General features: G+C 33.2%; 1 protein-coding gene across 2 annotated transcripts; it reads right to left on the bottom strand.

The window, feature by feature from the left end:
- Nucleotides 1–648: 648 nt before the first annotated feature.
- LOC126840819 (chaoptin-like) lies at nt 649–16,577 on the bottom strand. 2 transcript variants are annotated; one of them, XM_050576775.1, is made up of 9 exons: nt 16,065–16,577; nt 6,320–6,981; nt 4,088–4,256; nt 3,597–3,730; nt 2,880–3,141; nt 2,568–2,798; nt 2,261–2,479; nt 2,006–2,204; nt 649–1,044 (listed from the first exon to the last, which is right to left on the bottom strand). In XM_050576775.1, the coding sequence occupies exons 2-9, from the start codon at nt 6,664–6,666 to the stop codon at nt 872–874; spliced, it is 1,734 nt and encodes a 577-aa protein (XP_050432732.1). In that variant the 5' UTR covers nt 6,667–6,981; nt 16,065–16,577; the 3' UTR covers nt 649–871. The 2 variants fall into 2 exon arrangements, with proteins under 2 accessions (XP_050432732.1, XP_050432731.1); XM_050576774.1 differs by having other exon boundaries at nt 6,320–6,984.
- Between the last annotated feature and the right edge of the window lie 60 nt (nt 16,578–16,637).

The following is a 16,637-nucleotide window of genomic DNA, read 5'->3' on the forward strand; positions in this document are numbered from 1 at the left end:
AAAAATAGTCCTTATTATACTATTTACTGCGTTCGGCACACGGAGTATAAGTATAGTTGTTGTGTGTATGTGGTGTTGCATTGAAGTGTATATTAATCGTTATCATAATATTGTGTTCGACATAATTGTCTCAACGTCCGCTCATCCGCTTCCAAACACATCCGTCAAATTCCTCGTCGTTCAAACTGTATATAAACCGACAACAATCCAACGCGTTTTTCAAGTTCTATCTTTTTGATAACAATGAAAAAATGTGTAATAATAATAATAATAATAATATGTATTATTATTTTAACAAACATAAATATTTTCACACACACGTGGTATCCTATCAACAATAATAATTATCGTATATTATATATCTATATATTATAATTTATATCGTATAAAATCATATACCGTCGCGATGCAATCTAGACTAGACCGTTTATTACATTTATTATATTCTATTATATTTAAATTTATATTATATTAAAGCTAAGCGTTACGTCGTGCTTATAGATGTTTATAGGTACAAGACAAAAAGGTGTTCTTTGTTTTTAATTTTTATATATATATATAGTTATAAGGTCACAGGGAAATGACTTACATGGTCTAAAAGACAATGATGAGAACAAAAAAAAAAAAACACTAAAATAAAAAACGAAAACAAAAAAAACTATCATTATTAACAGGTAGGTAAAAACAAATAAATATATAGAAATATAAGTAGTGTATGTCTATAAACAATAATAATAATAATTCTAGTATTAACACGGTAAACTTTATATATATACTATCGTAATATAATATATATAAATATTGTATATATTTATCGTTATTATTATTATTTAATTATATTAATAACTCTTGAGGGATAATACGCGTTGGATCAGGCGACGATCACGGCGATGCCGGACGTGTCGATGTCGGTCAAGTTGGATTTGATGTCGTTGGTGACCAAAGCGCACTTGGGCGAGGCCTTGCCGCTTACCTCAGCGTTGTGCTTTTGTTCCATTGCGTTCGTTATGATTTTCGTGCCGTCGTCGCACAGCACGGGATTGCCTATGTAAACACAACAAAAAGTCCAGATTATAGGTTACTATATTCACTGCAATAGTCAACGTTTTTTAGTGGCTATAACCAAAATCTGATGATCACTAGTGATCACTAATCATCATAATGTATCGTCAGCCTATTTAGCAAAGGACGTATCTCAAAAAAATCAATTTTCGGTATATTACACTATTTGGATAGATAAAAAAAACTGCGTCTAATAATTGTTACATTTCAGTGTTTTTTTCCGTCAAATGTGTGATAAACAGTAAGCAATTGTTATTGAAATAAATAGGTAGAATAACTTAAACGTTTTCTTCCTTTTAGTGTGAAATTTGGTATTTTGGAGTTATGCTCATTGCTAACTATGCTGATGATGTTATTCGGAAACAACTGCACCAATATACTATATAGTGGTAGTCGACACTCAAGTCTAACTGCCAATCCTGTGACTCACGCAGTAAACATATTACAGCACACGGTAATCGTACTAAATGTGCTAACTGGTGAGTACAGCAACCTAAAATCGACAATTGGACACAGAAACAAAAAAAATGTAGAACGATAACGCGTCGGAGATATTCTGTCTGTGTTTGAACAACAACAACAATAGGTAACAAATTATTATTTTGTTACAACATACAAATCATCGATTATGACGTTCATAATAGTTTAAGCGAAATCATAACGTGAACTTTGTTACGCATTATTTAGTGAATATGACGTAATTTTATTCGATTATTTTTATTTTTTACTATTTAAGTATTAATTAGAAAACGTATTTAATAGATACAGGACCAAACTATTTAGCGTTTACAATCATATTTTACATTGTCTACAACCCTTCCGTATCTCTACCGCCGTAAACGATCAGTATATCAAATTACTATCTGCATATCTTATCATGTTCGATTGCGATAATTGATACAACCCAACCGCAGACCTGGCGTCTCGACCAAGTCATATTTACCTTCTAGATAAATTCTCAACGTGCTGTTAACTCCGTGCAATTTGCACTGAGTCATGTCGACCAATTCTTCGCGTATGGTCATTATACTGTTGTACTCGAGATCAGCGTGGCAGAGCACCGGATATCCGTGGAATTCTTTGTGCAGGCTGGTCAAAGAGTTGTACGATGCCACCAACGTCTCGAGAGCCGGTAAATGGATCTATAAAACCAATATCATTACCTACAGTCCAGCGGGCCGGGCATACAGCTACGTACCTGAGACGAGTCCGGGAGCACGTGCAAAAGGTTATGCGAAACGTCCAGCACCTCCAAATTCAATCCTGTCAGGTCGTACGGCGACAATTCGGTGAACTTATTGTGACTTATGTTGAGTTTCTTGAGCGTCGTGATGCCCAACAACGTGCCGCCCAGCGACGTCAACTCGTTTTGGTCCAACTTCAAGTGTTCCGCGCCAGTGACCGGTTCACTCAGTATCTGCAAACGAGTAACACGGATAAGTAATCATGACAAATCGGAGACGCGCTATTTTGTGGAGAAGACACTCTCGGCCGGACGGACTGACCTCGGTGTGTCCGGTGAGTTTTGATATTTTATTGTTCGACAAATCGACCGTCTTGAGATCCTTGAGCCCTTTGATTTCGGCAAACGAAAATTCCGTCATGTTGTTATGGGACAAGTTCAGTTCGGACAGCATGCTGAGGGGCAACAGCGACTTGTTCAGGTGCCTGATGCGATTGTGGCTCAGCTCCAACGTGGCCATCTGCGTGGCCTCCAGAAACTCGTTTGGTGACAACTGCAATGGTCGTTGTTATGATGAATACCTACATTATTATTAAACTGCAAAATCACGTACGCCAAAATCATAACGTCTTACCTCTTCTATCATGTTGCCGGCCAACTCGAGCCATACGAGCTTTTTCGACCTAGACAGGGTGTTGTTTAAACTCGTCAGTTGGTTGCCAGAACAGTACAAATATCTCAACGCTTTCAGACTGCTCATTTCGGGGGGCAGGTGGTCCAGCATGTTGTTGGTAACCGCCAATGACATCAGGCTGTCGTTATCCTCTGGCAGTTCGCCGTCCAGAGACCTTATCCGGTTGTTGTCCAGGAACAGCCATTCCAAACCCTTTTGATTCCTATTCCAACAAACGACAATAGCGATAATAGTACCTATAATAATTTTCTAACGCTGCGATCGATTACAATACATGAATAACAGTCCTTGAGAAATTCACTGTAAACTATATTATGTTACAATAATGTATGATACCGGACGTTATCGTTATTGTCTGCTGTTAGCGCTGTAGAAGGCAACATAGTCGCCGAAAGACGTATTCGTGAATATTTTTGTGGATAGAGTTTTTATTTAATAATAATAAATTACACAAGCGACTGTAACTTTAATTTTATCAGTGATGTGTTTTCATTATCAACATGAACTTTGTTTCGAACCGCGGCGTTATTGACATTTTAAAATGGCAGGAGAGACATTGAAATACTTCTACGTTAACGGTAAAAAAAAAATGTAAACTGTCAAACATCTTACGGAAAACGATTTATCCTATCTATTTCTAATAGATTATATATTTACCTTAGATTCCCGTTCAGTTCGGTCAAGTTGTTGGCGGTTAGCTGCACTTTTCTCAAAGTCGTTGGGAACGATCCGTTAGTGATATCGGTCAAGTTATTTGTGGCCATCACGAACGTGTTCATCAGCGACAGACTCTGCAAGTACATGACACCCGGTAAATTAATGTAATACTTCTTGAAACCGATCGACGAAATTATAGGGGTAAGGTATATAAATATATTGACTATAAATTGTACGGTATGTAACGCACTTGTGCCTTTCATACCAAAAGTTCTCGATTCGTTTTTTTGAAATGATTACTTATTATCAAAACAATCATTGGATGGATCATACCTTGTTTAGCCTACCTTGAAACTCCAGCCTTAAAATTAAATATAATATATTTCTGCCTAATCATGGAACGGAAAACATTTTAAAGCGATAAAAAAAACTGTTCTGAAATAGTGAAAAGTGTTCAGCCGGAACCTCGGAGCCTTTGTTTTCTTACGTACCTGAAAATCTCCAGACGTGACGCTGTGTATGGAATTCCTGGCTAAGTTGAGCACCTCAATGCTGGTCATGTGCTTGAATATCTGAGTGGGCACCTCGGTCAGTCGATTGTCTGACAAGTATAGTATTCTTATCCTCTTCATACCAATGAACGCTTGTTCCGGCAGGGAACTGAAAAATTATTATGAATATTATACAAGCCATTATGGCCTTAACGTGTTACTGTAAAGTAAAATTGTCTAGGGGATAGGTACAAGAACACAATTTTAAATTATTTGTACAAGCGTTCGAGTTTTTTTTTTTTGTAAAATTACTAATAATTTACTTACAACCTGTCCTCATTTTAATGTCAAAACGTGGGAATTTTCAGTGAATAAGTAACTCTTTAAAAACGGCTAGTCTAAACGTTGTTTATCATTTAACTGCAATCATTTGTACAAGTAATTTTCATAATTGAACCTAATCGTTGAAAAAAACTTAAACATTATCTGCTCCATTACGGTTAATTTTTTATAGAGATGAAGTGTACTTCTTAATAGCCGTTAATGGAGAGAATGCGATTTTTCGCGCGACTAATTATGTTCGTTATCAAAAAAATAACAACTCTACTGTGCTATGAACGATTTTCATTGTAAAATGGAATTTTATCCGCCAGAAACACGTTGTTAATGCGCACAAATAGAAAGACTCTTAATGACCTCAATAGAAAGAACGCAACGTCGACGCATCAGCTAATGAATTCAATCACATACAAATAACAGAGGTAATAATAATTGTGTATATGAAATTCATGCGAGCAAACACGTCTGAATAATAATTGATCTCATATAGACGTATACGATTTGATAAAATATCTTAAAAATACAACTATAGGAAAGATAAAAGTTAAAAAAACAAGATTGCCTAGTTTGATACGATAAGAATACATTTAAGGTTTAACTGTGACTCATCAAAATATGACTAATATAACTTATTTTCAAATAAAACTTTAACTGAATTAATGCCTAATGTGATATTAGCAATGATAAACGGATTTGAATATTTGATTGCTTCGTTTTTGATCAAATAACAGAGGCCCCTCATTTCATTTATTTGTTATTTATCGAGGCACTAATTATTGAACATAGATTACACGTAAATCATATTTTTGATCAATTCTTTATTTTGTCGTTAATTATAGTTTATAAGTTTACACACCACTCCTAATGATTGTACAATCTATCAAACTTATACCCCTCTTCCTCCTCCTCCTCCCAACACAAAAACTAATATCATAATCTATTTTTTGTTCTTTAATTTTATATACTATTAGTTAAACGACAGCTACTGTTTGCTAATTTAAAAATGTATAGTGTACTTAAAGGAAGTCGATCCCATAATTTAAATCCAAGAAAATATATTATACTTATATCAACATAACAAATCGTTTTTTTTTTATACCAATTAAGTTATAAGTACAACAAATGATTAAACCCCTACTAAATTATAATAAGTTGTATTGGAAATTACAATCATAAGATTTACGATTTTAACTATACTTAATAAAGTTTAGCACGTTAACATAGCCAGCTATTTTGAAACGGTACCAATCAATGTTAGTTAAAATAAAATAATGTATTAAAGTGCAAATTAAGGTAAAAATAATTATATGATCATATATAATAGGATTCTGAGACCATACTAAATTAAATACAAACTACAAATTGGAAGCCCTAATTTAAATTACTTTGAAAAACATGAAGACGTCCAGCTTCCAGTATCGTCCTTTATAATCTACCCCTAATATTTGTTATTTAATTTTCAAATAAACCCCATATTCTAAAGGCCACACAATACATCTTCGTAATAGAAGTTGACTGCCTCCAGATCACATATCTCTGCTTATTTGGAGGGGAGGAGCGCTAGACATGAGGCACTCATACGTTAGGAATGATCGCTTAACTGTCGATAGGGGGGGGGGGGGTATTTTCCATCAACATTTTTTTTTCATTATTATTATTTTCCAACCATCAACGAGTCGAACAATTGTATCCGCTTATTGTACAACTAAATTAACAACAAAAGCAAAACATTTTTTGGGGGTAGAGGGATCCCAACCACCTTCCCGCCTAGTTGCGCGCACCGAAGTAGGATATATTAGGGATATCGTTTGACAAGGATTTCTGATTATTTGTTATCGATTACGTTACATTGAAAGCCAGTGACGTCTAAGCGATGGGGATAACCCGGCTCACCTGAGATTGTTGTTGTTGAGCTTGAGGTCGACAATGGGAATTCCCAGCTCGTTGAACTTCCTGGAATCGAGGTCGTGCAGTTCCGAGTACTCGATGTTGAGCACGTAGTCGAACAGTGCGTCGAACTTGTTCTGCAGGGCTTCGATGACGCTCTGGAACGACTCCATTTTCTGGCACACCACCAGGATCCGGGGCTTGACCATGGCCGTGTAGTAGCTGCACGTGCATGGCGATATGCTCCGCCGGACTGAACAGTGTAGCGGCGTGTCGTCCAGCGAGAACGGGCCACAAACGCCGCCCACGATCAGCGTGGTGGCGGTTACGAGGCACACGTATAACCAGTTCATGGCGACCTGCGCTGCGACCCGACTACGTGAAGTGGTCGCGAATGTCAGCACACAACACTTTTCTGAAGCTCTGAAGGTTCGAAGCTCGCGGCGGTCGCAAGACTTTCACGTCGCCTACGGTATCGCCGACTGAGTATCGACGGAAATGAGCGACAGAGGCAGAGAGATTGAAGAGATGAAGAGGGAGGCTGCGTATTAAAATACGTGGTCGTTGCTGCAGCTATACAGACGATGCTGTGGGTACTGCTGCTGCTGGTGCTGGTGCTTGGGATGCTGATGTTACTGATGGTGACGTCACGGTTGTACCCCGCATCCCTGCTGCAACACACGAGGCACCAATTCATTGAGTTGTTAATTAACAGTCGACAAGAACAGTTTTTATTATTATTACTATTATTTCTACAATATTATATTGATCGATTTGACACCGACGGCGACGCTAGCCCGTCGGGTCAAGTACACGACAACCGTCACTCCTATTCGTCGGCCCCGCAGAGCACAACCTCTCCACGCACGTCGGATCGCTTGAATACAAACGTCTTGCTCTTAACACACACCGCACACGCACTATACTAATTTCTTTTGCCCCTTCTCTGCCCTCTCCGTCACAACAGACGCGCTCGTGTGATAAACAATACCCGGTAAGTCTGGCCAAGATGACGGCGTAACCCGCCGGGGAGTTATCGTAGCATTGCGTGACGCGCGCCGGACGGATGTTGTGAAAAAACTGCGAAAAAAATGTGTATTGTACTATTTGCAAGCAGAAACGTCGTGTTGCCGCACCGGCAGTCGACTTTTCTATCTTTAGATAAAATTAACCTAGCATATCATCGAGATCCCGTTGATCCCGATTATTTTTCGCATAGACACAGCTGTGTTTTACCCTAAACGCCAGTTGCCGAGCGTAGCAAATTATTATCGTTTTCAGTTTTCCTAGTTTGTGGTTTTTCCTTAACTATCATTCCTAAACGTCACGATAACGGTTTTTCAAAACCTACACGGTTTATTTTAACGTCGGCTAAATGAATATATGGTTAAATTTTGGCACACAAATAAATTATATTATTATTAATTAATAAAAATAAATAGTTTTAACACAAAATTGTACATACTAATGTTGAATAAGACTTCAAATAGTTGATGTAACGGTAATTTAAACTTCAAACAATTTATTGACTATTGTTGTTGTCTACGGTCAAGCGAACCCAAAAAGTGTTCGGCATTAGTTAATAAATAGAGAGCACACGACCAATTGAATAACGCAATTCCAACCAACATAAGAACATATTATTATTGTCTAATGACAATAACGTATGTGTGTAAATCTTTATATATGAGTATTAATATAAATCTCAATTGCTACACTGCAGAAGCCAGAAATGCTGATTATGCAATTACTGATTGACAAACATAAAGAATATTTATATCCATAGAATTATAGAAATAATTGTGTTATCTTATTAAATGTTAAGCGATTATAATCAAATTTCACATTTCAAATGCTGACGAGTTTCATTTGGATTATTTAATATATGTATTATTATCCGCTGATTGACGTCATATGAGACGCATAGCGCCAGAAAAAAATTAATTTGATTTTATTACATCAAATATTTTAGCATAATATAATATTTCCAAACCAAACTGACAAAAACCTAAAAATAAACTTATCCACTAAGTGGCCGAACTTTTTTTTTTTTTTTTAATGCTATTTTAATAATAGCATACAAAAAATTATAATTTAATTCTTCTTGAAATAATGGATGCGGGGTTAAGATTTTCTAACTCTATCAACTAAATACATGTTATTTTAAACCTTCACTGCATGTATGCATTAGATTATTTGTATTGATATCGTTTATTGATTATGGGTAATATTTATTTTGTTACGATTTTTATCATTATAGTGTACTGTGTAGTAAATCCATAATAATGGCATACTACATATTTTTATTATAATATCAATCATTCCTAATTTTTACATAAAATTAAAAAAATTCATTAAGGGTTAAGCAACTTTAAGTATAATGAAGACTAATGAAAAATTAGTAAATATAGTTACAAAAGTAGGTTAGCTTAACTATTTGAGACCCATCACTGACGATGAGACTGAAGAATCTCAAATAATTTAGTTAACGTACCTTTATATCTATTTACTAATTTTCCATTAGTCTTCATAATACATGTTAAAAAAAACCATGTATTTCCAGAGAATAGATATAGTTAAGAATTAAATTCTAGTGGCCACCGTTTAGCCGACGCAACAATGCTTGAAACCATTGCACTGACTCAATCCAATTGCCACACCATTCCCCAAATGATAATTACTGCAAAAGCATAAAATATCAGATAAAGTTGTCAGAACAGGCAACAACATAAGTGTTTTTTTTTTTTTACATTTTTTAATAACGAAACTATTTTGTATTCGCGTATTCGCGAGTTCTCATACTATTTGCTAAACCAAGGCTATAGCCGTTTATGAATATTGGACTATGTCATTTACACAAATTGTGTATTCATCGACGTTTACCAACCATGTTGTGATAATTTCATTACGTATGGAAACATAATATTTTATTTGCCTATAATGTTTACTGATAATTGTAAAATACATGCAAATAGGTATTGGTCTTGCGTTAATCGATTCTCGTGAGTCGTGATAGAATCACGAGACTATACTTATTATTTTGTATTTTATACATTTTCAATGGCAATTAGTTATTACTGATGTTTACACGCACAGTCAAAACCGAATTAGTGTAATGTGTGGACTATGTATGTCCTCTATGTACTTATTTTATATGCAAGCATTCAACATGTATACATCGATTAATCGAACTTAATAATGCGCTTACACGCTTGGCATAACCCGTTAATTGCACACTTTTAGAGTTAGAAAATGTACCTGAACATTTTGTTAATCTGGTTTAATCAGTTTTACTTAATTCGGGTCATATTTGAGTTTTAAGATCTTACGCCTTAATCTACTGGGTGTGTGGCATCTTTTTAAGGGGATATCCATTTTACAGTTTTATGTAACACTGCAAACGGGTAAAATCGATGCAATGTCAATAAATTCATTCGCGGTTAAATGGGTGTGATAGCAAAAAAAAAACTATTAACGGTAGCACAACGGTCGTTTAGAGTTACGTAAAGGTCATAATACTTTAGGTGTTTAATGTTCGCATAATGAAAAAATAATTAAAATTAAATTGAGTGTATTTTTAAAATCGTTCGCCCTGACCTATTACACATATGATATTATCAATACTTATCACCAGTACTTGTTATTGTGTTTCGTTGGAATATTTGTCCGCTTGCCATGTGTAGAGTGTAAACTGTACAGTGTACACATATCCATCGTCCCGACGACCGAAACGGATTTGAGGCTCGTTTTAGGGGAAGCAGACTGGATATACCCATAATTGATATATAAAGTACTATTACAAATTTTAACGACGGTCGACACTTATTATAAAAATGATTATTGAACATAATTGGCCACTTGTTTCTTTGAACATACGACAAAAAAAGTCTTGTCATTATGAGGCTTTGAATTTGTTCGTACTTCCCATTTGAGAGAACGTCTCAATAAAAACAGATTATATAAAATGTTAACCATTTATTATACGGTCTAACATTAGATAGGTCTAACAAATTCGATTTTTTATACATAAATAAATTACAATATATTTATACTACCCACAAATTATTTTACTACTAATTTCTTCATAAATCAAACAACGAAAGATTAAAGAGCTATACATGCTAGTCAAAACTTAAAAAATTCAGTACTTTCCTTTTAAATTCGAAAAACAACATAAAAGTAAATATATTTTCATCTAAAAAAGCCTAACAGAAAAATAGTCAAAATAGTTCTTAATTTTTCTAAGGCACTTACTCTTTAGGTATATTTAAGGATACCAGTATGAAATATTTAACGTGCAAGCTTAACTTTGAAATATTTTATTTTTGAACATTTAAAAAGCCGTAAAATATTTTAATACAATTTTGTAATTTATTTTTTGAAAGAATAATTTACAGTTGACAAATGAACTCAACTGTCCGACAGATCAAACTTTCAAAAAAAAAACTCGTTTTAATTTTATTTTTCAATCATTTTTAATGGCAATATCTAACTTACGTTTTACACTTAAGTTTAAGAGGGCGTCGCACCAGTGATTTTCAGTGGTAACAACATGTTTAAGCAGACTGAAAATAACTCGCTTAGTTTTGGTTTTAGAGTAAAAGCACCCATTATAAAATTAAAAGAAAACAATATTCCGGAGGGCAAGACGGTTTTAAAAAAAATTCATTTTTTGAAAAGTTACAGTCATTAAAAAATGTTAAAATAGTCGTTATTTCTAAACTATGTATGTATTGAGCGTTATACTTGGAATAATGAAAAAAACGCACCGTTTTGCCCTCCGGAATATTGTTCTCTTTTAATTTTATAATGGGTGCTTTTACTCTAAAACCAAAATTAAGCGAGTTATTTTCAGTCTGCTTAAACATGTAGAGATGAAAAAACATTTTTAAATCGCTTTCAAGGATGCTGTGATAGTCCGAAAAATAAATTTACTACCAAAATAGAGTCTTAGTTATTGAACTAATAATTACACATCACAGTTTAACCTCTAAATTAAGATTTTGTGAAAAATTGCCTATACTTTACTCCTTAAAAATAGGCGGTGCGACGCCCTCTTAAGTAAAGTACTATGTTTAAATAATACAAATATTTTTAATCTCTGACAAAGATGCTGTGGTTGACCGAAAATAAATACTTTACCAAAAAAAGAATTCTAATTGCTAAACTAATAATTACACATTACAATTTAAGCTTTAAATTAAAATTTTTCAAAAAAATTGTCTATACCTAACTTTAATAAATAGGGGCATATATTTTTTCATAAATCAATTTTACATTTCAATAACATCATGAAAATATTTTTTGGTTACCAAGTTTTATTTCTTAATTTTATACGTTAAAATAAAATAAATATTTTTTTTTTCGCTATATGAAAATATTGTACACGTTATTTAACATTTAGTTATTATCTATTTTCTAGGTTTTTTCTATTGTATATCATCAATTAAAAGTATTATAAAACACACAGGTCAATAATTATAATTAACGTCAACGATAATATTTAGGTACAGGTAGTAAGATTAAAAATTATTATTATTGTTCTAATTCGAATTATAATTTGTGTTATCATCAACGTGAATGAAAAAATTCCGGGAAAATTGTATTCTCTACATTGGACTTGCTGCCAATAAACTTTGTTTTTTTTTTATAACTATGATAATGTGTTTTTACGTTCATTAGTCCGCATTAAATCATATTAGGTCGTTTACAATCTAACCGAGTGTAATAAAATGAGTTAATTAAACTATTAACCGGCCACGCACATTTTCCCTAAAAAGCTAGATAATTCCTAGCAGAGGAAATATAATATAATTACAACAATATTATTATTATTATTTGTACTATTATGATTTTATTCTTGAAACCACATAGAGTTAAATAATTTTTAAAATAATAGATGTTTTTAAAATAAATAACAACATCAGCTATTCAACAAAAGGCGAACAAAAAAATTATATCACGAGTCGGATGAACTTACCATTCTAAAAACGACGATAATGTCTGTCCGTAACAAGACCTGTGCATTATTCGAAATAATCATCTATAACTATCTATATTATCTGTAGATAACACATTATTCAAGTAAAAGTTATCTGAATAATTCCAAACATAATTATTCGAATTATTTTTAAAAATATTATTTAAATAATTTGTAAGTGCTTTTTTCAAGTAGTTATAGTTTAAAACTATATTTTTTTAAATCGAATGTATAACGTAATATCTATCTACTATATTTAAAATTTATATAAAACCAATATATAATACATAGAAAGACAATTTTTTATTCAAATGAATTGTGAAATAATTATTCGAATAAGAATTTGCACAACTCTGTCCATAACATGATATTATGGATGTCCTAAGGATACCATGTATTTGCACGGGTCGCTGGGGTCAAAATGATCAAGGTAAATACGAATATTTTTTTGTTATAATTAACTATTATTATTATCATTGCACATGGATAATACATTCTGTACACAATGTATTAAAATCACTTTGGTCTTGAAAAAATGTTTAAACAAGTGTATCTATGTTTACAAGTAGATCGAATAAATAAAGTACTTTCTGACACTCTTTTTTAGAGCCTAAATATAAAAATATAAAAAAAGGTGGTTTATGAGTACATTAGTATATAAATATAAAATATATAATTTACAATGTCTTTAATATCTATTGATTTACAAATATATTATCATTAACGTTGAGTTTGCATACTACTCATTACTGATGTACTGATATTAAATAAGAAACATTTTGTTTGGACCCATAAATATTAACTCAATCAAATAATAGTTCGAAGTGGACTGATTTGCAAGAATATGACAAGTACTATAACAACATTTAAGTTTTCCATTGCAATAAACCGACAATATCAATACTTTGATGAAGGCTTATATTATTTCGTGATGATGTCATGTTTTCAATTATAACGAAAAAAAATCTTGTATAATAATAGTACCCCGTACAGATATTAATCAATTATAACCGTGAACTTATTATTTATTAAGAAAACGCCAAACCACCATAGTATTAATATTAAGGAGTAATGCATTGGTGTTTTTTTTTAAATTTTTTAATACAATAATAAAGGATTCCTTATTGGTTGTTATTTTTTTTTTGTCAGACTATCACAATCATGAGTAATTTCTATAGCGAAAATCACAACTATTTTCCATAAGATCATTTTTCGTAGTTGAAATATAGTAAAGTATTAAGTGAATAAAAGGCAAAAAAGATTTTACCATTTGAAAGATGAAGATGTCCAATAATGTTTTGTTGGAAATAATACTAAAAAGCGAGCATTACAGCTTATCAAATATATTATAATATATAGTAATATTTATTTGCATATAAGATAGAAAATAATTACAATTATCGTAATCGAATTCCAACTAAACAGAGTAGAACTTATCACCTTTCAAACTGTACTATTATATGTGTTTATGTTTATTGAAGATTTCGTTGCACTTAAAATACAAACGTATTATTTTCGCTACAAAATCATGTGTTTATTAAAATTGTACTTTTCTCAAACGTATTTAGAATACAATTGTAAAATGTAAAAACAAAATTAAAATATTTCCTCATCTTCTTCCTTTGTAACTAAAATTTAAATAAAAACAATTATTTTTATGAAAACCAACAGGGAATAAATTAATGATAAAAAAAAACATAAGCGTAATTAGTAGTCGGGACTTGTGTTTATTACAAAAACCAATTTGTATCGAAAATAAAACTAAGAAAACAAAGTAATAATTGGTTTACAAAAAAGACCAACAACGTCCTTAATAGGATTTTATACCACTACCTAGCTTTTGGAGAGCAAAATGCTACCGGAGTTGCACGTTTCTGTAAAACTGAGCAATTGGGTATAGCTTATGTTAACTAATTTTCAAATTAAAATTTTTACAGAAGCGGTTTTTCGATAAAATATTTTTTAATGAATACAGGGTGATTCTTTTATCATGAACCAGTCAATATCTCACTGGATTTAATTAATAATTGAATTTTTTTTTCCATAATGTTTTTATACAATGTGATCTCAATTTCTCACAATTTTTTTTGTTTTTACTCCCCTCCTAACTTGGTTTTTTTGATAGCAATTTTTGAAACTTAAATGGTAATGGATACATTTCATTAACTTTTTAAATTGAGAATAATGTACTTAAAATTTTGACTGGTCGATAACTAGTTTCGGACAACTATTTTTAAAGTTAAAATAGTTTAAAAGTTAGGATGGGAGGGTGAAGTGCGGTTAGAAAATGCGCGCAGATAAAAATAATACTACACTCCGCCTTTCCTCCTGCCCAAAACTTGAAACTTCAATAACTTCAAAAATAGTTATCCAAAACTGGCATTACCATTTAAATTTCAAAAGTTGCTATCAAAAAAACCAAGTTGAGAGGAGAGTAAAAACCAAAAAAAAAATAGGAGAAATTGAGATCACATTGTATAAAAACATTATGGAAAAAAATTATTAATTAAACCCAGTGAGATATTGACAGATTCGTGGTAAAAGAATCACCCTGTATAAATAGTTTTGGTAAATCCAAAATTCAATTTCCTCAGCAGTATAATATTATCGAAAACACCTATCTCAACAATTGTAGACTAACTTTTCCTTTTTAGTTTTGTTAGTGGCTAAAACTGCTCTGTTTTGCAGAAACTTACACCTCCCGAGACAAAACTACCGGACAACTACGCTATAAAATATATAAATTGATCCTTACGTATCGTGTACGAAACATAAGTATCAATATAAATTTTAGCTTCAAGTCAAATTTTATCGAACAATTTTCTACATCTTGTTCTTCTTAATAAAATAGACGGAATGAAGTGTTCTTAACATTCATGATAGTTATTAGTACAGCGTGAGTGTATTTTTGTTCAGATGGCAATACTAAACAAGTCCAAAGAGAAAAACATGGCGTACTACATTGCAAATCGCACAATTATTAATCTACAGAATTCGCTTAGTCGCAAGGAGCTGCACAAAGGACGCACGGCCAAAGTTACATAATCAAACGCTCCCTAACAAGCTGCCCAACGACCACCGGTCGATTTCGATTATTTTTTTCTTATGTCTTATCTCGTGTGTGTGTGCAATTTTTTGTTTAGAAAAACTTTGCATGACGTTATGATAACAGCACCCGACATTCAAGACTTTCAACGGATTGTTATGATATCGGCGTAATCGCGCCAAGTCAGTACGGCAACTCGATAGGTAAATTGTTGTACACTATTATTAAATAATAATATAAAACCACGGAGGCGATGAAACGGACGGATGTGTAAACGCCGCTTCTAGATCACGTGCTAAAAACAGAGGAAAAATTCATTTGTTATCGCGTCGAGGCAACCTGATCGGTACCTATAATATTATTGTAGTACCTATACTAATAGTTATCATAATAATATTATATATTATAATAGCTAAAGCGAGCGGTGGGTAACAACAAAATATTATACTTGGAAACACTGACCGTTGCGCATAAAGTAGCAATAATTAAATACGGTTGTTGTAACCGTATATCTCATTAATGTTTTTTTTTTATTATTATTAAAGTAAGTAAAACCGAAAATGTTGTATTATACTGCAAATGGGAATCGTATACATGATGTACAGGCACGTGTCGAAGTGCCTGTTGAAATCGTGCCGTTTAATAACCGTCAAAACTCAAAAGTGTAATTAGTATAAATTGTTGACTATTATAATTTGAAAATAATAACGAATTTCCAAACTTACTGCACGTCATTCGGTTGCGGCGGCGACGGCCGCGGTGGTGGCGATGATGTACGGCCAAGGGGGAAAAAGCGAGTTCCCTGTTCGGATCCGTTGCCCCTCAAATCTAGGTCCGCCGACGAGGGTAGAGGGGGCTCTTCGGTTGTATTCGAAAGACGTTTAAACGATTTAAAAGTACCCTTAGTCTACACTATCAACGGGTAGACGATATATAATCTATATACATATAGATACACTGGAAAATCGCGGCCGCTGCTGATAGGTACTACTAGATACGGTACTGTCAAGCTAACCGATTAACGCAACGACAACAATACCGAACGAAAATAAAACCACGGCACGCACTACATATATTTGACGTTGTAATGATTTATATATATTTTTTTTTAATAATCGGTTACATCAAGTCGGTTTGCATGTACAACTATTGACCGTGTGCGGTAACAATTTGAACGTTGAACGCGCGCGGCAAATGATATGTAACGACTGACCGCGCGACCGGCGGCACCAAAGGAAGCGACCGCTAAGATGAGCCAACCGTTAACGCTAACCGAAAACGGCGCGGACCCAAGAGAG

The sequence above is a fragment of the Adelges cooleyi genome, unplaced genomic scaffold (assembly GCF_023614345.1).
Source record: "Adelges cooleyi isolate 19-005CV unplaced genomic scaffold, UGA_ACOO_1.1 ACOO_flye_CR_arks_rails_tigmint_CR_PRNA_376, whole genome shotgun sequence".
Classification (NCBI taxonomy): Eukaryota; Metazoa; Arthropoda; class Insecta; order Hemiptera; family Adelgidae; genus Adelges; species Adelges cooleyi.

Coding starts and splice junctions, on each gene's coding strand:
- LOC126840819 (XM_050576775.1), bottom strand. CDS start 6,666: ATGAACTGGTTATACGTGTGCCTCGTAACCGCCACCACGCTGATCGTG. Junction 2,799..2,879: donor CCGGCAACATGATAGAAGAG/GTAAGACGTTAT, acceptor CGACCATTGCAG/TTGTCACCAAACGAGTTTCT. Junction 2,480..2,567: donor AACTCACCGGACACACCGAG/GTCAGTCCGTCC, acceptor ACTCGTTTGCAG/ATACTGAGTGAACCGGTCAC.